The 26,285-nt window shown below is 37.9% G+C and overlaps 1 protein-coding gene across 1 annotated transcript in view; it reads right to left on the minus strand.

Moving 5' to 3' along the window:
• Window positions 1-1,133: 1,133 nt before the first annotated feature.
• Window positions 1,134-26,285, minus strand: part of GNAI1 (G protein subunit alpha i1) — a 48,547-nt gene continuing 23,395 nt past the window's right edge. The window contains exons 2-9 of the mRNA XM_075274129.1: window positions 21,557-21,599; window positions 21,319-21,460; window positions 18,747-18,904; window positions 15,639-15,767; window positions 8,771-8,900; window positions 4,471-4,624; window positions 3,287-3,493; window positions 1,134-2,444 (exon numbers count right to left, since the gene is read on the minus strand). Coding sequence (XP_075130230.1) covers window positions 3,303-3,493; window positions 4,471-4,624; window positions 8,771-8,900; window positions 15,639-15,767; window positions 18,747-18,904; window positions 21,319-21,460; window positions 21,557-21,599 — 947 coding nt within the window. The 3' untranslated portion in view covers window positions 1,134-2,444; window positions 3,287-3,302. The remainder of the gene's footprint in view (window positions 2,445-3,286; window positions 3,494-4,470; window positions 4,625-8,770; window positions 8,901-15,638; window positions 15,768-18,746; window positions 18,905-21,318; window positions 21,461-21,556; window positions 21,600-26,285) is intronic.

Consider the following 26,285-nt stretch of genomic DNA (forward strand, 5'->3'; position numbering starts at 1 on the left):
GTGTGGGTGGGTACTGGGAGGGGAGACGTCGCATCCCCCTGCCCTGTACCTGCCCACACTCTAAGCCACAAGCCCCGCCTACCTAGTGCTTTAAATACTAACCTAGGAGGCGGGGTAGCGAGGCAAGAAGATGGAGGGCACTGGAGCAGCCATCTCTAGAGGTAAGTAGCTGCTAGAGATGTTTAGTTTAGCCTCCCATTTGAATGAATAGAGGCAGCCGATGCGCAGGGGGTTAAGGCTGTGTGTCGGCTGCTTCCATTCATTCCTATGGAACTGCAGCGGAGCCTTCACACTGAGTATACAGCGTATACTCAGTGTGAAGGCTAAGCAAAGCATTGTGGGAAAAGATCACCGATCTCGATCCCACATAAAAAGATTGTGTTCGGAATTCCAATCGCGATCGTGAAATTTTCTCGATCACCGATCGGAATCCGATTTTTTCCAAACACGATCGCTCAACCCTAGTAGTGAGCGTGTTGCAGAAAAAAAAAACAAAAAAAAAACACTGGTTTGAGATTTTTATATGCCAAGAATTGGCCCAGATTCTCAATTAATCTGCTCCACTAGCAGATACAAGCAGCCAGACTATGTCTGTGACAACGGAGATCTACTGTTGTCACCTCATAGATATATGGACTGTTGCCGTGCAACAGCCCAGGTAATTTCCGGCACATATATTATGAAAAAAGCCAGAATAAATAAGGCTGCCTCACGCACTGATTTCCAATAAGTATTTACATGGGAAATTGTGGCTTTCAATTTAGTCCCTTTAAAAAAGCAGAATTCATACATGGATAATATTTCTCCAATAAAAATCTAAACATTAAACATTTAACAGATCAGATCTAAAATCTGAAAAACTGCAAGATTTTTTTTTTTTATTGGGATTCATTAGCGACATGGTTTTACATGAGAAAATCAAGGAACCCATCAATAATGTTCAACAAAGCTGTGTTCTATATACATTGTGAAGATGACAACATGGTTCTTGTCAGTACATGGTTACAAATACGTATCAGGTTGTCTGCCAGATATTTTATTTAAATAAAAGTAAATTAAAAAAAAATCATTCAAGGCACAAAGAATTCAGCTGTAACCTTAGTAATTATTAATCACCAAGAATTCATTCCATATAGTGAAGTACAAAAACTTTAATGAAGAAGGTAACAACGAGTACAATTCATTTTTTTTTTTACATGTTCTGGACAACACAAAAAAGTTACTTGTGAATTCTGGGTAAATATGAGGCAACACAAGTTTCATGGATTCTTTGTGAAGTCAACGGTCAACCCACAGTGAGGTAAGGGTAAAGATCTCATGAACAAGTGGTCCAACTAGATTTCTTAGTGAGTAACCACATAAAATTAGAATGGCTGAAAAGGTGCAGGAATATTTCACCTCTTAAAAAAAAAAAATTCTCACAAGATTTAGGAATATCTTGATTTCCAGTGGGGCTACAACATAATACCACCCAAGAAAGTAGAAGGAATGATAGTACTGTAAGACGAAAAGTGACAGTGAGGCAACTACAAAGACAGCATCACAAAGCCAAACATTAAAACCGAATAAATGGAGGGTCATCTGGCTGCACAGGTCAATGGAAAAAGCTGAGGTGTACCAAAAATGGAGCACGTATGTGGAATTTAATAATGCCAGACTGACTCATCTATACAAAGTACTGCCATGGTCCGCATGCCAAGTACAGGATTCCTCCGACAAGAATAAGGTAATCAATCCCAAAATGTTTGTCTGCATTTCAGCAGCCCACAAAATGTTCTGGACAAACACCTGGAAAAATCTATTTACAAATAAAAGATTACTTGATTTTTTATTTTTCTTTAATGTATAAAAAAATGCAGTTTTGGCACCACCTGTAAGGCAATGCGCAAGAAAACTATTACATAATAAAAATGCACAGTGAAGGCTCAGGCCGACAGGATGATTCTGTGTTACATGCCCCAGGATTGTGCAACTGTAAGGTGTCCAGATTTCATTCTGCTTCATTATATATATATTTATATCTTACAGGCTTGCAAGGAAACATTGCAGAACACAGAATAAGGCAGCATGCATGCTTAAAAGGGAAAAAAATATACATTATTTCTTTAAATAACCTAAACAGGCGAGAAAAAAATGTCCTCTAACTGCATTTCATAAAACAGAGGATCTTTTTTGTGTTTGTTTTTTTAAACAATTCAAATTATTAAAATATTCTGTTCAATGTCTGTACAAATAACATTCCTACAATTACAGTATACATACAATCAAGATACCTTCTCCATTGTGTGGCCTAGTAAATAGCAGTTACTTCTGAAAATTTACAAGACATGAACATAAATAAAGCTAATAAAACTGGCAAAGTACAGTACTGGTCCGCCGTTCATTGAGAGTCTTAAATCACTCCAAAAGCCATCAAGCTATAACAGGGTGAAGTCAAATGCAATCTACAGGAGAGAGAGTAGATATAATCACTGTTAGTCTTATGAAATACTGCTATTTATTACACAGTCAACACTTTTTATGATATTGTCTAGGCTAAAGTGGCTTGAGGAAAAAAAAATGTGGGCACAGTATGACTTGCAAGGTATTATATGCAGCAGGTAGATCTCACGGATTGCACATTTTATTTTGGCAAGAAAGTGACATCCTATAACTCGTGTACTTGGAAGATGACAAGGATATAAACAAAACAAAAGTAAAAATTAAAAACTTTTACAAAAGATAATGAACTTCCTTTACGGACTCCTATCACATAGGAATCATGTACTACTTTAGACTATACAAGGAACTATAGGAAATATTAGATTGTATAATCAAGTTGAGGCCTAGATGAACCTGAAGATTTGATATACAATGTCCATTTCTCCTCAAAAACCCATAAAATGCAGTATTATTATATTGAAACTGTGTACATATCTTAAAAAGTGAATGTGGGGTTTAAGACAACATGTGCATTTCTCAAAACTGCATGTAGTTTTTCTATAAAAATGAAGGAAAACATCTTGTAAACCAAGCCAAACGGGAAACTATACTAGGATCACATTTTCAATTGGAGCTCAAGTAAAGACACATGAGCAACAGTCAAAGCTGAACCAAGAAGCTGCAACTATTACAACTCAGGTCTATGAAAACTGTTATACAGTATATAATATTTTTTGTTTTTTTTTAATGGGGAAAACGATTATCTTTGTATTGCAAAAATAAAATACAGCAACCTGCAAACGGTCAGTAGCCGAGTAAAATTTTGCATGGATGGTTCTACCTGTGAAACACTGAATCCTCTTACCATATAATGACATGTTTTAGAAAAGGCCACAGTCTTTGAGATTGTTTTTTATGATGACATCAGTCACTGCATCAAATACAAATTGCACGTTCTTTGTATCTGTCGCACATGTGAAGTGGGTGTAGATTTCCTTTGTATCCTTTCTTTTATTAAGATCTTCAAACTGACACTGAATGTATGCGGCAGCTTCTTCGTATGTATTTGAACCTGTTAACATAGGAAACAGCTTTAATATTTTCATTCTAAAATAATACATTGAAAGGGTCAGTACTAGAGATGAGCGAGTACTATTCGAAACAGTAGTTTCGAATAGCACGCTCCCATAGGAATTAATGGGAGTGGCCGGCGCACAGGGGGGTTTAGCGGCAGGATGCCAGCCCCGGCTGCGTCCATTCATTCCTATGGGAGCGTGCTATTCGAAACTGCCGTTTCGACTAGTACTCGCTCATCTCTAGTCACTACTATAATTTAGCAATGGTGTCTCCAATTCTAGAGATTGGAAAAATCATGTGGGTGTACCACTTACTGACCTTACAGTTAGCACAAATCGGGTAATAGGTGATAAATGCTCATTTAATATCTCAAAGGATAATATTTTGAAGTCTATGTATTTTGAGCTAACTGAAGTGTTTTATCCAATATTTTGTTCTGTTTGCCAGATGTTGCTTTATAGGTGTCCTCAGTGTTGGAGGCCTACGTTACAGACCACTTCTCTGGCCTGGTCACCTATATTCTCTACTCGTTCTCGGTCTACAAATTGCTCTCAGGCTGGGTTCACATCTGCACTCTGAGTGCTCAAGGACTGTGTTCCCCATTTCCCTTTGATAATGCAGAGAGAAAGGTCATGCAAGCAGAACTTTTCACTATGCATTTTTGGGGTGGAAACCAGGCAAACCTCATTGTAGTCTAGGGAGACCATGGGCTTCTGTGGCTTTCCATTTTTCGGGTTCCCAAGCGGACCTAAAAAACGGAGAACCAAGCATATGTGTGAACCTAGAGTCCGCTGCTGAGCCCCACTGAGGAGTTTCTCGATTAGAGCCTTTGTTATCTCTGTACATAAATCTAGAAATAACAGTGTGTAGTTCAGTCTTGCTACTGTAAGGCACTGCTGTAATGTAGAATGGGCTTCTACCAATGGATCAGACAAGCACTTGGGTGACATGTAAAGAGTTTAAGAGTCATACCTGCATATTCTGGGTAACAGATTGTTAGTGGACTCCTCTTGATTTTTTCTTCAAACAGATCTTTCTTGTTTAGAAAAAGGATAATGGAGGTGTCTGTAAACCACTTGTTATTGCAGATGCTGTCGAATAATTTCATACTTTCATGCATCCGGTTCTAGACATAGGGACAAAAGCAATTAGAATTGTATATCTACGACCTGGACACAAACAATACAATTTCTTGTTGTGATGTTAACCACACATTACATAAAAGGTGTAGAACAAAGGTCTTTTGCTTCATGTATAAGAGAAAGACAGTTTATAAGGCATTGTTACTATGAATAACCGCTCGCTGACATGACCTTTAAGGGCCTTTTAAAGAGGGTGATATGCATAGCAGATATACCGTACCTTCAATGCAGTTTTTGAAGCATAACTAAACCTTCAGACAATTTTTGAAGTCTGGCATATTGTGTCATTAATAAATTTTGTAACATGCGTTATTAACCAATTTTGGAAAAATTTCACTTTCTGTGAAATCCTGAATGTCAGATCCAAATAAAACCGGTCAATGTAATGTTGCAAATTTCTATCTTAAAGTTCTGTTCACATATTGTGAAAGATTCCAAAGGATAGTATTTTTGTATCTGTTCAATAAATTTATAGCTAAAAAAAAACCTTGCCTATACTTATAGACAAAAACCACAGGAGGAATTCTTAAAATACAATTGCAGTTATCTGCTTGTAAATAAGTATAGCTCTCTGCACTTCATTCTAGTGAGGCTCTGTTAGGGTTAGTTCACATCTGCATTTGGTAATCCATTTGGGGAGTTCGCATGGGGACCCCCAAACGGACTAACGAATGCACTGGCAAGCGGTGTGCAGTGAAATCACACGGACCCAATAGACTATAATGGGGTCTGTGTGCCCTCTGCGCAGTGTCTGCACAGAACATGCGGATAGAAAAGTAGATTGTGATCTACTTTACCCATGCGGACTCCTCGAACGGACTACTAAACGTAGATGTGAACCAGGCATTAAACAAGCCTATCCATTAGTATACAGTATAGCTCCTGCTGTGTTCTCAGTGCAAATAGGCAGACATGCTATATGTTTGAGGCCAAACTTACTTTAGGCTTCCTCCTGCTAAAAGGCTCAAAGTATTGAGGGGAGAAGCCATTGTAACCATTAGATAACCTCTTCACTACTCTATACTGTTCTGAACTATGTTTATTATCTCTATTCCTGATAACGGGGAAGAGCAGCAGCACATTGGAGATTATCTAATAACTTCTGTGAGGCAAGAAGCACCCGAAGCCTTTAAAGATAAACAGAAGGAAGCCTTTAGTATGTTTATCCTTAAATATACAGTATGCCTACAGTTTCACTTTCTGTGAAATCCTGAATTTTTTTTACTCTTTTCCTTCCTTCTGTATTGAGAGCTGTTCCTGCGGATCACTGAATGTTACTGTATATGGTTTAGGGGAGTAGAGGGCTGTGTAAGATGTAGAGAAAATGAGGGGAGGGTAAAGTAATATCAAACCGTTATACCTCAGACATTATAAAACGTACCACCTTTTGGTGTCCTATAAAAGAGGAGATTCTCTTCTTTCATATGACACTAAAGTTATATCTATCTCAATAACGTAGCAAGGGGAAAGGATTATTATTATTTATTTTGCTTACTTATATAATATATCATATTTTGCAGCGCTTTACAGACAATGTCAGTCATTATCCCATGTAGGACTCACAATCTTTGCAGTGTGGGAGGAAACTCATGGAAACACAGGAAGAACATACAAACTCCTTGGCAGGATTCAAACCTAGGACTCCTGCACTACAAGGCTGCAGTGCTAACCACTTAGCCACATGCCACCCAGAGCAAGCCAAGTTTTTTTTTTAATAAAGTATGACAGTTTAATTTCACTTTAAGCCCAAGTAAATTTACAGAAGAGGGGCGCTACCATCTGTTATTTGCCCTTCTATGATCCACACCTGGTTATAGCTTTAAAATGTCATCAGAAAAACTAGCAAAACCTGATCAATACCTGCATGTGTAAAGCTAAGTTTCAGTTATGTTCTCATGCAGCAGATTTTATTGCAGAAATTTCTGAGACTAAAGATCAGTTCCGATTGTCATGTCATTTATCTTGGCATATTTTGAAATAGGTGAAAAGATAAGAATGCACAAATCTGTACTTCTCAAGACAGATGCAGGCAATAAGCAGTGAATCTATAGTCCATTGTGCAGATACTGGTGGTTCTGAACTACAATACCAGTCACTATCGGTGGATAGGTGTCGTGTTGTATTTTTGTGTATTTCTGTACAACCACTATAACAGTTAGCAGAGATTATACCCCACAGATCTCCCCGGGGTTGTAGGGAGTACTGCTGCTCCAAGTGTTTCCTTCTAGCTGTGATCACAGCCAAGTATCCATAACATTAGTGTCAGCCAGAGAATGTATAGGCATAGTAACAGGACATGCCATAGAAACAATAGGTTCTTGCACATTCTATTCTTCTTTAATCATTGATTATGTTTGATGTTTCAGACACATTAAGTTCTATTAAGTAATTTTGAGACCTAAGATCTTCATTTGAAATATTGGGTGTCACTGTCACACTAACAGAGATTAAGAGAGAAATCTACTGACATTACATAAGACCAACAGAAATCCAAAGCTGCAAAGGAGCAAAATCAGTCTTTTTCCCTAAATAAGCCAGCTATGCCTTACAGGGCACAGCAAGTAATTCTCAAGCGAAAGCTTACATGTCCACTAGGGCTTATGACATTCAGCTTGGGGAATGAAGGATTGAAGTGGCAGCTTACACCGAAAGTGAAAAGGTCACAGAAATGCTTATGACTACAATGAAAGAAGTTTCGGATTTTAGAGCTGAGGATTCTATTAACACTTTCACAGCAGTCATATCTTTGCTGGCCATCATGTTGTGTCATGTGCTGGTTACAAGGAAGGTAATGATAGTTCAGAAAGAGTACATACAAATCCAAAGGAAGTTGTCATATACTTGGAGCCAGCTCTATGGTTTAGACAGAATTTCCTATGATATATTAGCAAGCCTGACCCTCCGCTCTACTAATATATTATTAGTGTGGTTATTAAGGTTTAGAAAAACATGGCTGCACCACATTTGTACACAGTTTGCATGTGGTATTGAGGCTCATCTCATCAAACTCAATGGAGCCGACCTGTAATAACATAACACAACCAGTGAACAAATGTGGTGCTGATATATATATTAAAAGAAGTAACCCACTTTTTCTAAACCTGTTCAATATGATTGAGTTTCCTACTTCCCAATAGGGAACATGGAGCGCACAGGTATCGGTGCAGAATCTCCCCCTTCTTGTAGAGATCACTTGGCTATGTCTCTTTTTGTCATACAGAAGAAGGCCTCCTCTGTCTTTAAAAGGGAACACACAGAATCTGGTATTATGATCAGAAAGATTCTTTAGCAAAGGTATATCCAATTATTCTGTAGAGCGTTATACCAACTATCAGACACTCAACCGGCAGATTGTAAGATTACAGGGAAATGGAGGGAGCCACTTTCACTACTATTCAGAGTAAATAATAAGGCTGGGTGTTTATGACCCAAATAAAAATTATAATTAATTGAACATTTTTTTTCTCAATTAGGATTAATGAACGATTATTGCAAAAACACTCCCCTCTTTACATGCAATAGAGCTTTGGTTTTAGTTATTCACACATCGGCAATCCTGATTGGATCGTGTACAGTAAGTGACATATGCTTTAGCCAATGGCAGTGTGAGGGAGGACAATATGGGTGCAAAATAAATGAATTTCTCAAAGTGAGCATGTTCACATTCATTATATGAGTTGACTTTTGCCCAGTCCTGGTAGGGGTCAGTTTTTCATCTGAAATGCTGTCTCAGATCCTCAATGGGAGCTGTGCCCTGAAAGCACATTCATCTCTTCCCTTTGTACTATTTTAGGGCAGGAAAATAAGGAGCAGGTGAGAGACTCAAGAGGGAGACACCAAATTCAACACTATAATGTTTACATTGTAATATTTTAGTTTATGCTATTTTCTACAAACAAGATCATGAATCACGTTCTATTGCCTGCACAACCAGATGGGACATTGCCGTTTTAAAACTGGTTGCATAATAAAGTTTTTAAAAAAGTGAGGAAAAAAAAAGACAATACAGTAAAAGGTTAATCAAAAGCTGAAGGTGGCAGATAGCTGTAAGAAGTATAAGCCATAAAGCCCAGCGAAAACTTTTATATGTGTAGATAGCATCGCCTGCCCTTTTTAACCTTAATACTTACCATTTCTTCATCTTCAGCAAGGACCAAATCGTAATCACTCAGTGCCACACAGAAAATGATTGCAGTAACTCCCTCAAAGCAATGAATCCACTTTTTTCTTTCAGATCTCTGGCCGCCAACATCAAACATCCTATAAAGAAAAATGCAAGGAATAATGATCAGCACAGTCATTGCTAAATGTGCTGATGAATCTGAAGCTTTGAAGTCTCAAAGAAACAAACTTATTTCTATCAAAATTTACCAGAAACACATTACACTATTTAAACCATCTATGCTATATAAATATATGGGCAGCAATCTTCACACACTATCAAGGAGAATTTCACACTACAGACTAGATCTTTGAAGTGGACATGTCAGCGTGAATGTCAGATCCAAATAAAACCGGTCAATGTAATGTTGCAAATTTCTATCTTAAAGTTCTGTTCACATATTGTGAAAGATTCCAAAGGATAGTATTTTTGTATCTGTTCAATAAATTTATAGCTAAAAAAAACCTTGCCTATACTTATAGACAAAAACCACAGGAGGAATTCTTAAAATACAATTGCAGTTATCTGCTTGTAAATAAGTATAGCTCTCTGCACTTCATTCTAGTGAGGCTCTGTTAGGGTTAGTTCACATCTGCATTTGGTAATCCATTTGGGGAGTTCGCATGGGGACCCCCAAACGGACTAACGAATGCACTGGCAAGCGGTGTGCAGTGAAATCACACGGACCCAATAGACTATAATGGGGTCCGTGTGCCCTCTGCGCAGTGTCTGCACAGAACATGCGGACAGAAAAGTAGATTGTGATCTACTTTCCCCATGCGGACTCCCCGAACGGATTACTAAACGCAGATGTGAACCAGGCATTAAACAAGCCTATCCATTAGTATACAGTATAGCTCCTGCTGTGTTCTCAGGGCAAATAGGCAGACATGCTATATGTTTTGGGTCAAACTTACTTTAGGCTTCCTCCTGCTAAAAGGCTCCAAGTATTGTGGGGAGAAGCCATTGTAACCATTAGATAACCTCTTCACTACTCTATACTGTTCTGAACTATGTTTATTATCTCTATTCCTGATAATGGGGAAGAGCAGCAGCACATTGGAGATTATCTAATAACTTCTGTGAGGCAAGAAGCACCCGAAGTCTATAAAGATAAACAGAAGGAAGCCTTTAGTATGTTTATCCTTAAATATACAGTATGCCTACAGTTTTCACTGAGAATATGGCAGAAGCTACTGTATGCTAATCGGCATGCATTAAAATAATGTTCAGAGCCCTATACACTCACAACACCAGGGGATGCTGTTATAGGCAAATACTTGTTATAAAAAAAAATCCTTGCAGAAATATTGTAGTGCTTTAGAAAGTTATTCTAAAACTCATACTGAGTGTGCGTATTGCATTTTGCATTGATGGTGCAACCACATCCATTCAAAATACAATATTAGGATTTTCTTTATAAAAAAAAAATATTAACCTCACAGCTGGGAATGGCAATGTATGGTTTTGGCCATATATATATATATATATATATATATATATATATATATATATATATATATATATATATATATAAATAATAATAGCCAATGGCTTATAATAAAAAAACAAAGGTATTGAGCATTCTTAGTGCATCAGAGTCCATTTAGAAATTATCCTATTATTATATGCAGTTATATCTATGAATAACATGTCCACTTCAAAAAGGAAATATTTGACTTAATCCTAAAGGATCAATGTGGAGACTATGGCTACAGTTAACATCCTAAAAGTAGGGAATTAAACCAGTAACACATACTTTCACATTGGAGAAAAGTCTGGGAAAGAAAGAAACAAAAACAAATGTCTGTGAAACACAAGTCAATCCATGAAAACAATATAAATACAGTAATATACACTATTGTCTATACCATATAACTAAAGAATATTTTGGACAGTGTAAAGTTTATTGTTAGTAGATTGTAGCCGATACCATAGTATAGAGTTGTATAACAAGGCTTCACCATATTGCATTACAACAGACTGGAACATTTGAGAAAAATGCTCATTTGTTATGTTAGGTCTTGGTGTGAATTTCTATGAAATTGGTGAAGTCCTGGACATAGCCCCAGTCTCTCTGGAATCACTTTTATGGATTTCAGCAACTTCTTGATCGTCAATTCATAACCCAATTACTAAACACTCCCTTAAGATATGGGATTCTATAAAATATTCTGTGTAATTCATATCTTCTCACTTCCCTTTACTATCTGTCACAAGAAACCCTACGTTCCTCCTGATAATGAGGCCCTTTTGGCTTTCATCAACTGGATCAATAATGGCCTGACTAAGGTATATCATCTCCTCTGCTTTATGGGCGTTTCCACCTTCACAACCCTACACGCTGTTACAATTTACCTTGCTTAGACCAATATCGCTATCTACAACTATTTCATCTCTGGCTCGCTTAGGAACACCAACTCCTTTCTTAGCTTTCATTAGTTTTGAGAATTTTTCTTGAGATACTAGAGGATCGATCACAAATATATTCCAATTTGGGCTCCACCCTTTCAGATAAGCAGAGGTCCCAGGACTTGCATATTGATGACCTATACATTGGATGGGCCACTGATATGTAAACAGTGGGGTCCAACATCCACAACCGCCACACAAAGTCACGTTCATCGGTCACGTGGTACAGCAGCCCAGTCCCAAGAAAGTGGATGGGGTTGAGCTGCTACATCAAGCACAATCACTACAATAGGTCTGGTGCTATGCTTGGTATTCAGTGAAATGGTTGTAGAGCTCATAGCAATGTTGCAGCCTAAGGATAGATCATGAATATTAGGAACCCTACAATTTGTTCCCTGCCTGAATCCAACCCTGTTATATATATTTAAAAAAAAAAAAATCAGGCTTCATTTCCAGTACTAAATTTAAGGCTCCATGCACATGATCAGTTTTGTATTCCAATTGTCATCAGTTTTATTCTGAAAATGTACAGCTTGGTTCCGAGAAAACAAAACTGAATAGGACATGCTATGAAAATATCGGAACAGAACATCTGAGGACACTTGGAATACAAAAATCAATTGTGTGCATGAAGCCTAAGGCTGTTCTAACATGTTCTGTTGGAACAGATACGGCACTGCATAATATACAACAAAGTAATACAATTAGGAATCGGTAGTAAAACTGCAGCAACATCCATGTGAACACAACCTAAGAAGTTTATGATTAATACTTTGTAATTGTAAAATAAAATCAGTTTTAAAATTTTTGTTACCAAGCCACCAGTACATATTTAATGTCTCTTCTGAAGCCTACAAAATAAGGCTGATTTAATAACAAATCAGCAATTCCTTCTCCGTCTAACTGGAATATTCTCCCGAGATCCATCTACACAGTGTAATATGCATTTGGCCTAATCTAAATATATTCTCAGTAAGTAATTTCACTTGGATATTTCTGGCTTTAATCCTCTACACAGATTACAACTTTTGCTGTATTTCTTAATGCAGATTTCACTTCCCTGTCTCAAAAATGCAGTTGGGCTCAGAGTTTGTCTGTTCTATCATGACATTTCTTTCACATCCAGTCACCTTCTAATCGCTGAGTAGTGCATGTGTATGACAGCGCTGACACCAATAATAGTGTGATGTACATATAGCTACATGAGCCACAAACACTCAATACTGTGACAGCTTACAGATATCTACAGACAGATAAATATTATTCAGAATATAGAAGTATAGTTGTTTTATTAATTTCAGGGAGCACTGCCTGCATGACACAACACCAGTTGGATCTCTGCAAGGAGAACCAGTAAAGCCCCAAATTATAACCATAAAAATATACTACTAGATATATGGTGATGCTTCCTAGTCTACGAGTATACTCTAAGGCTACATGCACATGACCAAGTGCGTCATTTGAGTTGGGCCCCAATGCTCCGCTGTGATCCGGTAATTATAGAGCAGGTCTTATCCAGCTCGGTAATATCTGGTTGGAATGGGACAGAACTCCCGCACATGAATGAATGAATGAAGCATGGATGATAATTGATGTGTGTGACCCAAAGTGCAGATTTTCAACCCACAGCATTGCAATGTTGTGAATCTGCTGCAAAGAAAGAGTTGAAAGAAGGGGAAGACCCGAGGAAATGGAAATTACTGAAGGAGTGCCACCAAAAAAATCACCACATTTTCAATAGTGACATTAATAGCACAGGCCTGTGTCTGAGTCCCAGATGTGAGTTTAGTGAGGCACGCGATGCTTCGCAGGTGCCTCTCACACCATCTTAAACCCAGAGGCAGAGGAAGAGGCAGGATGGACCGCTCTGCTTTCAGGCTACAGTTAGAATTTTTAGAGGGGGATAAAAAAATATAATCTCTTGTAAGCCCCCATCTAATTTGGATGCAGAAAATTGGTTGGCACATTTCTGCAATGTTGGCGTTTCTTTAAATATATGTGTGGTATGTATGAATTTCTGCTGCAAAGTTGCATGAGTGTGGTTGTGTACGAAATATTAAGTTGTGTTTTTGTATACAGTACGCTGTGCAATCTCAAAAAAATTAGATTTTGGTATCACAGTTTGCTATGTGCAATATAGGTTTTTGACATATTAGTGAATTACAGAAAAATATTGCTTGTTTTCTGTATCAGTGTTTTAGAGAGTCCAAGCTCTTTTTGTAGTTGATGTTTGTGGTATATACAAATTGTATACACCTTAATCTATTATTTTATATGTGTTTAGTGTGTATATATTCGGTTGGATAGGAATTTTTATATGTTTTAGTGCATTTTTTCAAAAAAATAATTTGTGTTAGTCACATAGATACATGAAGGTGGACATGGCTATTGCTAACCCATTGAGATACGTAATCTTCAGGATGTCTACTTTCAAGAAGTAGATAGGGTATAGGGTTGTACTTGCTTTTCATAGTGTGTAATCCCTACATTTTTCTAGGAAGATTTTTATTATTTTTTTTTTTTTTAACATTTCCAGGTTCAAAGCAGATTTTTGTTCCTTCCAATTCTGGCGATTTTCTAAAGATATTTGCATGCAGGTCTAGGCCTTAGTGATATGAATGAACTTCGCACATGTTGAACTCTCTGATTGATTTTCACCTTTAGCAACTGATATACATTTATTTGCATTTTTAAAAAATAAATATATAGATATGAAGGGGGTTGTATGATTTTTTTTATTATTATTATTTTAACGCTGCGATTTAGATTTTATCTATCTATCTCAAAACTGCTCTGGCTACCAGAGGTGCAAAATATTGAAAGAGCCCTGGCAGCAAAAGGCAAACCAAATATAAAACTGTGCACTTGGCACTGAGCATTATAATATACTCAGGTTGGATTTTTTTTTTTTGTTGGCAGACTCCTTTAAAGTAATAGGAGTGGAGCTGGAGCCCTGTCTACTTTATAGCGGTGGTGCTAGGGAACTGTGTTTTAATAGTAACTGCAGAGAAAGGTTGGTTACTCAAGCTTTCCAGCATATGCAAAGAGAGCAACACCTCAATAAAGCTACAGAGACTTGCATTGGAGACAGCTCATCTGGATCATGCTAAAAAGAGACATACTGGTTTGCAAACAAACATCTAAGGAGAACCCATAAAATCTGCCATGGGTAGAGATAGTGGTGTCTATTAAAGTGTATTTGTACTTTGGACAGTTCATGCACAATGAAGTTGACATTTACCAAAAGCACAAGGCATCATTGTCTGATTTACTACATATTTTTATATGCTATAACAGTCTGTAAAGTCTTTTCAAAGGCTCTGTAGTGTGGACATAGTGTTTTTCTAGGTTCACACTAGCGTCACCTCTCTGTTGTTCTGGCTCTTCAGAACAGATCACTAAAATAGCAACACCACATAGAATCTGATGGACCCCATTAAAAGAACCAAATCTATTGTGCTGCTTGTCTAGCAAAAACACCCAGTAGATTGATCAATATGAGAGTGCTGTATTCACATCTGAAGCACTTTTTCACACCTTCTGCCTTTCCAGGCTGACATTTATCTTCAAGAATATACAGAAGTGTATCAGTACGCTGTATTCCTTATTTAACTATTAGGCAAACTGGACCTTTCTTTGTGCCATTTGGGCTAAACATACAGTTGTGATGTTATCGTCAAACTTAGCTGTGCAGTATGATGATTAATCTGTATTAACCAATGCTAAAGTCCATTTATTCTGAAGATTGGGAGGGTTTTAGCAGTTGGATAGACACAAATCAGAATAGAACACCATATCATATCATATATTACAATGCCATGCTGAATATAGTGCACCAAGACATACATAGATGAGTGGGTGCCACAGCTGTGTTGTATAATAAGAGCTTAAAGGGGTATTCCCACCAACATAACCTATTCAGATTTCTAAACAATTAGAAAGTTGAACATTTTTGCAAATATAAATAGTTAAACAATTGCAGAGTTTTAAAGATTTTCTCTAATCCTCTCAGTGGTGCCGGTCTGTTGTCTTGACCAGTTGCCAATGGATCGGACCATGAATGCAAGAATTTTCTATTGTCTGGCACGTATCAGAAATCCAGACATGATTTCCTTATTGTACACAGGTTATCAGGCAGGAACACTACATACATGATGAGATAATCCTGCCACAATAAGGAAAACACAACTGAGTTTCAGAGTATAGAAAGCTCTTGTATTCAGAGTTGAACATCACCAAGATGGGTAGAAGAAATATAGAAGAAATATTTAAAACTCTTATTATATTTGCACAAATATCTAACTATGGTTATGTTAGTGGAAAAATATCTTTGTATCGTGTTAGCCAGTGGATATGAAGTACATTTTTTTTTTTTTTTGAGAGAAGTCCTCATCCTCAGTATTTATAAAAGGATATAGTCTTACTTGAAATGCAGGTCTTTAAAGGTAAAATGTGTTTCCACTATGCCAGTAGTCTTCACTCTGGTCCTGAGAACATCCTGCTGTGTAGGAATATAACTGCTCTGAGCTATCCTGTCCAAGTCATTGAGGTAACTGTAAGGAAAAAGGAAAGTGTACATATAAGAGGGTACTACTTATCCCCTATCTAATAAATCTCAGTCCTGCCCTGGAATGCAAATTATATTTAAAAGGACAGTTTCTCAACTGGTACTTAAACTACAAATCCTCAGAATGACCTAAAGTGATCAAGATTGACATACTCCATTATATTTTTCTACAAAAAAAAAAATAAAAAAATAAAAAAATAACAACAAAGCAATAATAATAATAATAATAATAATAATAATAACAAAGCATGGCATATTGATAAAGATAGCCTTTTAGTCCTCTTGTACATGCGGTTTTATGTACCGCTAGAAAGTCATCAGTGTGCTGAATTCAGCACAGTATCGTCTTTCCTGTTATGTGCCCCGGGCTGGGCGTTCCTGACAGTCTAACTGGGCTTTGAAGAACGCGCCCTCCTTAGAAGATTACACTGAGCTGGTATGTCAAGTTCAGAGCTAAGTTTTTTTTTTTTTTTGTGACTTCACATGCTCTCCTCTAGAGCAATAATGCACACAGTATTTCCTGTATCAATTAGAGGTCAACTCTCAATACAGGTTTATGGGAATCAGATTCAGACTCTAAAGGCTTGTGTTGTAGAGTCTGACCTCTGGCTTATACAAGAAACACTGTGTGCATCAGAAGAGGTGGTCTGGTCAGTTCTCCAGAGGTGAGCACATAACTTCAAGGTAAAGCAGTCAGTAAATAACTAGATAACATTATACTATCAGGCTCATTTCCAAATCGGGTAATCTATTTCTTTTCTCTTTTTATTAACTGGAGTACTCCTTTAAGTTGAAATTTAGCTGAATATTTCTAAAGATAATACAGCGTAACTTTTCAGCATAGCTGCTTCTGCAGTGTTTCTATTCTTGAATCTATATACATCCACACAGACAAGGATAATCTTAAGGAACAAATATTATAATAAATGGCAAGACTAAAGCATTACCACAAGACATAACAAGGGCTTTGTATGCTTCCTCCCAGAGATGGTCTTCAACATTGTTGAAATATTTCTTGTACTTATTTTTAGAGCAAGTGAAAAGTGCATCATGCATCAGTCATAGGAATAATTATGTGACAGAAATAAAGCAGTGGGTGGACAGAATCACTGGAGCTATTTAAAACTGCCTCTGTCGCCACTTTGCTTTGTTTTTCCCTACATCATTTTGGTGGACTCTTAGAAGATTACACTGAGCTGGTATGTCAAGTTCAGAGCTAAGTGGTTTTCTAATAAAACCACCATGGATGCCAGCTCATCCATTCTATAAGCGTACTGACAGATGTGTTCGTCATCAGCCTGCCAACAATAAATAGACTTGCTACTGGCCAAAAGTAGAAAATAATACTACAAACTAAAACTAGAAGGGTTCAGTACTTTAACAGAAAATAGCATTATTTTATACTGTACAGATGTATAGATAGTGAAGGCATAGTGTAAGAATAATTCTCACACTGCCATTAGATAAAGGATATGTCACTCGCTGTACGCTATCCAGTCAGAACTTCTGATATGTGAATAACCAAAAGTCAGTGGTGTGATTCGTAAATAGGGGGGGTGGGGGGTCCTAAAATAATCATTCATTCATTGTAATCAAGGTAAAATGTTCACTTATTTGAGATTTTGATGTGAGGCCTAATCTGCCAGCCCTACTACGCAAACAGTCCTTAAACATGCCAAGATGACAAGTGATGACTATATGGGGTTCTAGATACATCAAGTTAACACAGCCTAATTTTAAAGAAAGCAAGAAAAAGTAAGAGTTTTAATAAGAGGCGTTCACACTACCGTTGTTCATGTTCTTTGTTAGCATCCATCGGACGATGTTAACAACGGACACTGACAGATCTGTGAAACATCCCACTGATTTCAATGGGATTTGATCTCTAGCCCTTTAGGGTCAGTTTTCACCAAATCTGTCAAAGGTCCATTGTTTTGGCGGATATAATAAAGCAGGGTGCATAACCTTAGGGTTAGTAGAAAAGAACGGACTTATGAGGCATGTTAACATCCATCGTAAGTCAATAGTTTTTTTTTTTTTTTTTTTTAACATTAATGTCTATGGCTAACAGATGGGCGTCTATTATACTGTGTTTTTTTGTGCGCATGGTCAGAAAGCAGAACAATAAAATAAACAACATACGGCATAAAAAAGGACATTAATTGACACTAACTGATGTTCATATGTTCATTTTTTTAATGGATCCATAAAATAGATCCGTTAAAAATCAGACACATAAAAATTAGTTAGTGTCCATTAACCTCTGTTATGATTGGCGTCTGTGTTTTTTTTAAAAATTTTTAACGGACTCCATCATAATGTACATCCAATGATAGTGTGAATGCCCCATAAGAGAAGGCACATTGTTACCAAAATATCGAACATGTAATGATTTTTTTTTAATGCAATTTTATATTAAACTGGTTGTCCAAGACTAAATATTGATAGGCTACCCAAAGATAGTTAAAAAATATGAGATCTGTGGGGGTCCTGATGCCTGACACCCACACCAATTAGCTAATATCTACACAGTGTATGGAGCTGGAAGAAGACAACCACAAACACTATGTACTGGCCGTGCAACACTATTGCAGCTCAGTTCCCATTCAAGCATAGGAGTAGAATTGGGTGAAGGACCCTCCCTGTTTTCATACTGATGACTTAGCCTAAAATATAGGCCATTGATATTTAATTTTGGTAAACCCTGCATTACAAAAACATTATATTTTACATATTTTGGTAACACTACACCTTCTATAAGTTATTAATAAAACTATTACATTTTCCAGAAAGTTAAATTAGTCACAAGTCACATATAATTTAGTGTTTGCAACTGTTGTGTAGGAGAGCGTTTTCATAGTAGGCTATGCATGCAAGATAGACAAAAGGGGCCAAACTTGCAAATACCCCATATAAAGAAAACTAACTATAAAACATTGATTGTAAATGTGAGCTATATACTCACTAAGCTGCAGAGTCATTTAGCTGGTATTCTCTCGATCTGTTGAAACAGGCCTGTACTCCACCATCTTTCCATAAACGTTTGATGACTCCGGCCAGCTCAGCTGTCATAAAACCTTCCTCTGCAGCTCCGGCTAATACAAAAAGCTGACGTGCATCATCCTGTATACAGTAGAAGCAAGATATTTTGGCTTAGCTAAGATTTCTTCATATAACTCAGCAAGTCACGTTCACCCCAGTTTGAGTTTTTACATTTAGTTTTGCTTAACTACAATATCTTAGTCTTTAATAACAATGAATTGACTGGCCAACAGTCACACACGTATAGGATCCTTCAAGACTCTCTCCTGATGGATAATGCTGGGAAAAAGATGGTGAACATGATGAATTTTATTCTGGCTGATCCTTTGCTCCCCAGTTTATCTCAGAGCTGTCTGGAGGCGATTTACTGTTCTCCCCCTAGTGAAAACACTTGCAGGCCTTCCCCAACTGAGCATGCATGTGTACATGGGAATTCAGGAAGTAGAACTGTCAGGCAAACATTTTGCTGTCAGCTATTGAATGTGTAAGGCGGTTACCTTTACGTTGTGGCAAGAAGTGACAATATCATTAAAGCACAAAAAAAAAAAAAAAAGAAGTAAAAAGGCATCAATATGAATGCTCCATTTGGGTTCAGAAAACCCCCTTTAAAGACTTAAAGGGAGTCTATCATTGGGAAAAGTCATTTTTAACTAAGCACATACATGCATATCCTTTAGAAAGACTATTTCACATGTACCTTTTGTATGGAAATTGCCTCAGTGGTTTTTGAATGATCCCGTTTTATTCATATGCTAATTAGCTTCCAGCCAGCACAGGAAGTTTCCAGCAGCACTCCACTCTGCAATTCTTTCCTATCTGTGTTTGTAAACAGGAAGTCATCAGCAGCAGCAGCCTGTGCTGTACACATACATAGGAAAGAATAGGCAGAGGGTGCACGATGAGACTTTCGGGGTGCACCAAGAGGCTAATTAGAATATCAATAAAAACTGGCTCATTCAAAAACCACTGAGGCGAGTTACATACAAAAGGTACGTGTGGAATAGCCTTTCTAAAGGCTATGCAAGGATGTGTTTATCTAAAAATGACATGTCCCAATGATAGATCCCCTTTAAATATCTCTTCACCTTACATCTAAAGATTCAGACGGCTTTTCTGGTACTTGACATGACATCCTTATAGAAGCCATGATGCTATAATGTGAACAAATCCTACAGTGTAAAGGTAAAGACATTCAATGGAAGAAACTATTTGGCGTCACTTACCAGATGTACTGCATTTAGTGCAAAGGTTTTGTTCACAATAGCGTTATGGATTTTGTAACTAGGTCCTAATGGATCGGTCTTTAGACAAATCCCATATCAGGGAATCCATTAGGTGTCTAGTACTTTTCATGACAAAAACGGAAGAGCAAACGCCACTTCTCTGGTGGCCAAAACTGACAAAAACCCTGACAAAAAAATGAAACAATAATTTGAAAAGAACCCTAACCCTAAACTTGTAGTTCCTATATTGTTGTATAGTGTTATTTATCACATGACTCAGCATTATACTCTAAGCAATGCAATCTGGAAATTAGCAAGCAGGAGGAATATAGAGGCCACAGGAGAGCAAGATTTTGTGCTGTGTATGGCCAACACAATATTTTAAGAACCAATTATCCTGACAGGTGCATATCCTACATAAGCAAAGCTGTTCTCCTTCCTTGTTTCTTCACTAGGCATAATGCATAGAAAATAAATGAATGAAAACATCATAAACTCTGCACAAAGACTTCCTTTAAGATCCAGGATTTATTAGTCTAATAAATGGGTGAAGAAAAGAAGGAATTGGAAAATTCTGCATCTGTTAGTAAATCAGAGGTGAGAGTCTTAACATTAAAGGGGTTTTCCAGGCAAAAAATGTTTGTTTTTTTGTTTTTTAAAAAAAGGTCTGTTAGTGCTATTAATAGGTTAATAAGTGCACCCAAATACCTTTAGCAAGGTTTTAAGTGATTTCTGGGTGTGTTGGAGCTCTTGGCATCTTCTGCATTTGTTTAAATGGTGCAGCTTCCCGCTATGTAGCTTCCATACTAGCTACGTCTCCCCTCACTCCCCCATACCTCCCATACAACCCCCTCCCTATCTCTCTAGCTATCCCACCCACTACTAGACCTTCCCAACTAACTCAGGCAAACGTGAGCCTAATGTAAAGTATTAGAAAAAGATTCATGCACACTCCAGAAAAACCATACATAATTTTGTGCATGCTCATTTATAGATTATGTCATGGATTAAACTCATTAAAAAATGTACACTCAGAAACGATTCATGTAGTAATACTCAAGAACTAACATAGTAGGACTACCTTTATCTATAAAGGTCTTCTGCCATCCCAAATCTGGCCTCAATTCAGAAATGACTGCTAGCTTGTGATATCCTAATGACCTCTACTGTATTCACTATGTTAGCCAAAATGTATTTGCTCCTTTCCATATACTCATAAATTACATGGGCACATACTGTTCCATTGACTTAAATCACATTAGCAATTCTTACCGCTCTTGTCGGGTCTCCAAAATCTATCTTCAATCTGCCCATAGCTCTAATAATAGCAATGATAGACTGTATAGTGTTACTGTATACCACAGCTTTGTACTGTTTGCATTCCTCTTCTGAGTAACCCGCTTCATGGATAATCCTGGAAAAGAAGAATAAGTTCACAAAAACAAAATAGACCCCATACATTAATAAATTCAGAAAAGAGGAGATGACTTCACAATGCAATTATACTTACTTCATCTGTTTGACAATTGTGCTTTTCCCTGACTCCCCAGCCCCTATAAAAATACAATAAAAAAAAAATCAATCACAAATTATTAGTTTATTGATAGAATTCATAGCGTATTTATTAAAAGAAAAAAAAAAGTTGAGGGCATATTTTTGTCAATAACTAATGAATGATGACACTACAAATTTCCTGTTAAAAATTCAAAATAAAATTTGCTACGTCATGCTACAATTTACACATTTGGGGTCATTTTGCTTAATTTTATTAATAAACGCAGACAATTTCAGACTGTAAACCAATGATCAGAGAACAATATTTACCAGATCAGAGAGAATAAGCACAGTAAGCAACCTTGTGTGGGCATGCATGGGAAGTTACACAGTATACACTAAAACCTCAGAAACTCAAAATTTGCAAACCTCAACCCAAGGTTAATCTGCATGGGAGTCAGAGTTGGAATGCCTACAAAGAGACATCTGTATAAAATGGAGCTTTCACCACTGTATTATGTTATCATGATGCATTCTGGCCCAGCGAGTGAAGAGAAGGCCATGGAACAACCAGAGCCAGAAGATATTTACATGGTTTAAAATAGTAAATAAATAGTAAAGGGTCCCCACTCAGTCCAATCTGCTCCACAGTGACCCTCACACAGTTCAATCTGTTCCACAGTGACCCTCACATAGTCCAATCTGCTTCACAGTGCCCCCACACAGTACAATCTGCTGCATAGCGGCCACCACACAATACAATCTGCTTCACAGTGGCCCCCACACAGTATAATCTGTTCCACAGATGGGCGCCAACAGAGACGGCTCTGAGTGCCACCTCTGGCATCCGTGCCATAGGTTCACAATCACGACTCTAGAGGATCTGTCACCAAGTGCAAAATGATAAATGCCATACCTGCTGTTTGTTTCTCATTGAAAAAACAAAAAGTCACCGCCCACTTAAAGAATAAGAGCTAATTTACATATAACATTCCAGGGGCCATAGCTTTTGACAGGTGGACAAATTTAGGTAAAACAAATTCCAAATTATTCAGATGGACAGCGACAAGCAGATGATGTATTATCAACGATGCCAAAGGTGAACCATCAACACCACTGTCTATTGCACTTTCATTCATTTCCTAGTATGTCCTAGAGAGTGAAAGGAATTTGGTGTTGGTCTCTCTGTGAGATGGGTCATGCTCCCAGATTCCTAAAACTTTTAACAGGAAGGTGCCACTTTGTCTAGAATAGGTACCATAGCAATAGCATATAGGTTAACTAGGCCGCTGAATTACTAAGATGCCCTCGATAAGATAGCAGAATGCTTCCTGGACGGTTATTACTAGGGACGAACACGTAAAGTCCACTCACATTACACAATAGGTGGAGTCACAGACAAATATATACATGTCATCATCTATTTATAGACTTAATTACACCTGTACGTCCAGGAAACCCCAATATTATTCCATATAGAACAGGTATACTTACAAGCATTGCTAACTAAACTGGTTACATAACAGGAAATGAAGTGGCCTTATTGAGAAAGCCAACATCCACACCAATCCCGTCCTACATAGTGGTGTGCTTACTGATATACACAATATACATCCTAGCATAATAAGTAGTTTAACAAGAACTTATCAAAAACAAGTATTAGGATTGAAGGTTTAGTCCTAATATTCAATGGGTAAAAATCATATGTGATGAAAATTTAAAAAGGGGTTTACAAGACCTAGCAAACATGAATACTGATTGACTATCTACATGATAGATCATCAGTATCAGATTTGTTACAGCTGACACCTGGCTCCCATACTGATCAGCTGTTTTGTCCAGTGGAATGGAATGGGAGCAGAGCACCTCCCAGCGTCACTACTACACTGTATGGACAGGAAGGTGTATGCAGTGTACAGAGCTCCATACACAGTAGTGGTAGCTCTGACAACTGCAGCTCTGCTACCGTTCCCTTGAACATCAGCAGAGTTGGTTTTGGCCATATACCTTGTATACAGCTTTTAGCAGGTGAAACAGCTGATCAGAGCACAAAATGGGTGTCTGATCTTGACGAATCTAATACCGATGACGTATATGGTGGGTAAGACATCAGTATCCAACTTTGCTAGATCCTGGACAAACCTCTAACAGAATGTGTAAGCTTACAAAAGATGGTGTAGCCAATTTACTAAGACCAATGATCCAAAAGTCTCCAATAGAAATCAATAGGGTCTTCTCCAGATCTGTGATTATATGGCTCATCTCCAGGACACAAAGTCACAAACTATTGTAGGCTTAGTGGCACACTGTCGGCTTTCCCGTACCCGAGGGCGGGAGATATTGATGTTGTTAAGGTTCTCAGCCCACTGTCAGAAGTGTGTTCCTAGAGCTATGGATGAGTACAGTCGGGAGGGAGGAAGGGGGAGTTGGGCATTCCTTACAGCCCACATAGACTATCAGGAACGCCCTTCTGACAGTGGGCTAAGATCGGTAACAAGATCGCTACCTCCAGCCCTGGAGCATATAACGGGAAAGCCGACAGTGCGCTATAAAACCGCAGGTGCCTTAGAACATGAAAACTAGAAGTGTAAGAATTTTTTATAGAGTTCCCATTCCTTTTGAAGCCATTCTTGGCTTTGGCTTAAAAAACCGTGGGGCCTGACCCTAACAGTCAATTTTCTCAAAGTGGGTGAGGCAGAGGCACACACAGACCTATTCGGCACACCATAAGCATCACATACCACTGCACGTAAATGACTACAGAAATCTATGCTAGCTAAGTGCTGGCTCATATTTCAGCAAAGGACTCTCAGACGATGCATCTACTTCATTTTGAAGTGCGTACATCAGTATGATGTAAAATATGCTGCTATACATCCAATGGTCCAGAACAACAGTTAGGCGATGCTAGTGTAAATCTAGCATTAGTGAATTTGAGACTTCAGCTATTATCATATACTAGCTTCTGCCCGCGACTTCGTCTGCGTGTTGTTGACGTTGATGATCTGCCAATATTCAGCAAATTGCTGCAGTCGATGTTTTGCCTGCTCTGGCAGCTTCGGCAGCTCTCAAGCTGTCCTGCTGTTGAACTTGTTCCTCACACTGTGCCTGTGACTGTTCTGGCATCTCAGCCACTCGCTGGGATGCCATATAATGAGTGTGTTGTTGGCGTCAATGATCCGCCCCCCCCCCCATGTGTTAAAGTCTGTGTAGCAAATTTCATTAAAATCCGTTCAGCCATTTTTGCATGATCGAGGAACAAACATCCAAACACACAAACTTTCACATTTATAATATTAGTAGGACGACAAACTCTGGTACGGTTGTTATATTACCATATGATGAAAATGTCATCTAGGTGTTGTCGAAACATGGATTCTATCACACAATGGATTGCTCTGGTAGTTATAAAATATTAAAAAGTTACTGGCTGGCTTAAAAAAAAAAAAAAACCACCTATATACTATATAAAATTATTGATAGTGTTTAATTAATTAATTAGATATATAGCTTGTTTTTCATGAATTAGATAAGCTTTATTACTCCTGTCTTACTGTGGGAAGTTATGAAAGTTAAGCTGTGGAGAAAACAGAGGAGATGGTGGTTTGGCCTACAACCCTGTCAGATTGTTGGGTTAGATAACAAAAAGTCACATGAGACAATGTAACTTTTATTCAACGTGAAAAAGTGCTTACTGACTACAAGGAACACCACACTGACATTGAAAGCATTGACATTGAGAGAACGCCTCTGCCAAAACAGATTAAATAAAGTGAACATAAAGAACTGTCTCATGTCATTTAATATGGAAGCATTAATTCATTAGAATCCCTTCCCTATGCTGGTGCCCCATGACATCGCCCCTCTCCAAACCCCATATTTCTCCTATAAGCTAATCATATTACTAAAAACCAGGCTTCTCGGACGGGAAAGCATGCTATCAAGTCAGATATCTAGTTCACTAAGGCCATAAATAGAGTTAATACAGTTTAGTAGTTTAACTGAAAGCATATGTTCACCTTTACACAGCATTTTATATGTAACACATAAAAATAAGCCTCCATTAAAAAACAGAGCATCCTGTACTAACCCGATGGGTAGAACGCAAATTTAGCCCAGAATAGCAAGCAAAAATTCTGCTGGTTGCTATTGGAAACGATGCAAAGGGACAGATTGTATATTTTACATAAAATCACCCCAAATTGGCAGCTGTACAGACTACACTTCTCGAAAACCAGCTGCTAACCAGATTCCAGCTCCTTGGTTGCAACTTCTTTACTTTACAAGGACAGCAAACAGACTATTTGGCCATGTTCATGCTGAACAGAATAGGCAGAAAGTCACTGAAAAATCTATGTTCCATATATACTTAGCTCCAGATTTGTCAGCAAACATCTGGTGAGAATCTGTGGTGCACACTCCTGTGTAAAACGCCCCATTACATCGCCTCCCTCCAAACCCCATTTTCTGCAGAAAGTACATAAGGTTTTTAGGTTATATTTACACAAGGCAGATTTGTTGCAGAAATTTTGGTAGTTGAAAATCAGGTCAATTCATTTAAGCTCAGACTGTTTTCACAACAAGATAATGGATTTCTGCAAGCACCATTCAATTTAAGAAAAGAGCGATGTGGTAACTTTGACAGCGCCTCTTGTCATGTGACCAATGATCACCGTGTCACCGTACAACTAACATAACTGAATGAAGTCGCATTATGACCTTGCTGCGACTGAGAATCTAAGCCC

The sequence above is a fragment of the Leptodactylus fuscus genome, chromosome 5 (genome assembly GCF_031893055.1).
Source record: "Leptodactylus fuscus isolate aLepFus1 chromosome 5, aLepFus1.hap2, whole genome shotgun sequence".
Classification (NCBI taxonomy): Eukaryota; Metazoa; Chordata; class Amphibia; order Anura; family Leptodactylidae; genus Leptodactylus; species Leptodactylus fuscus.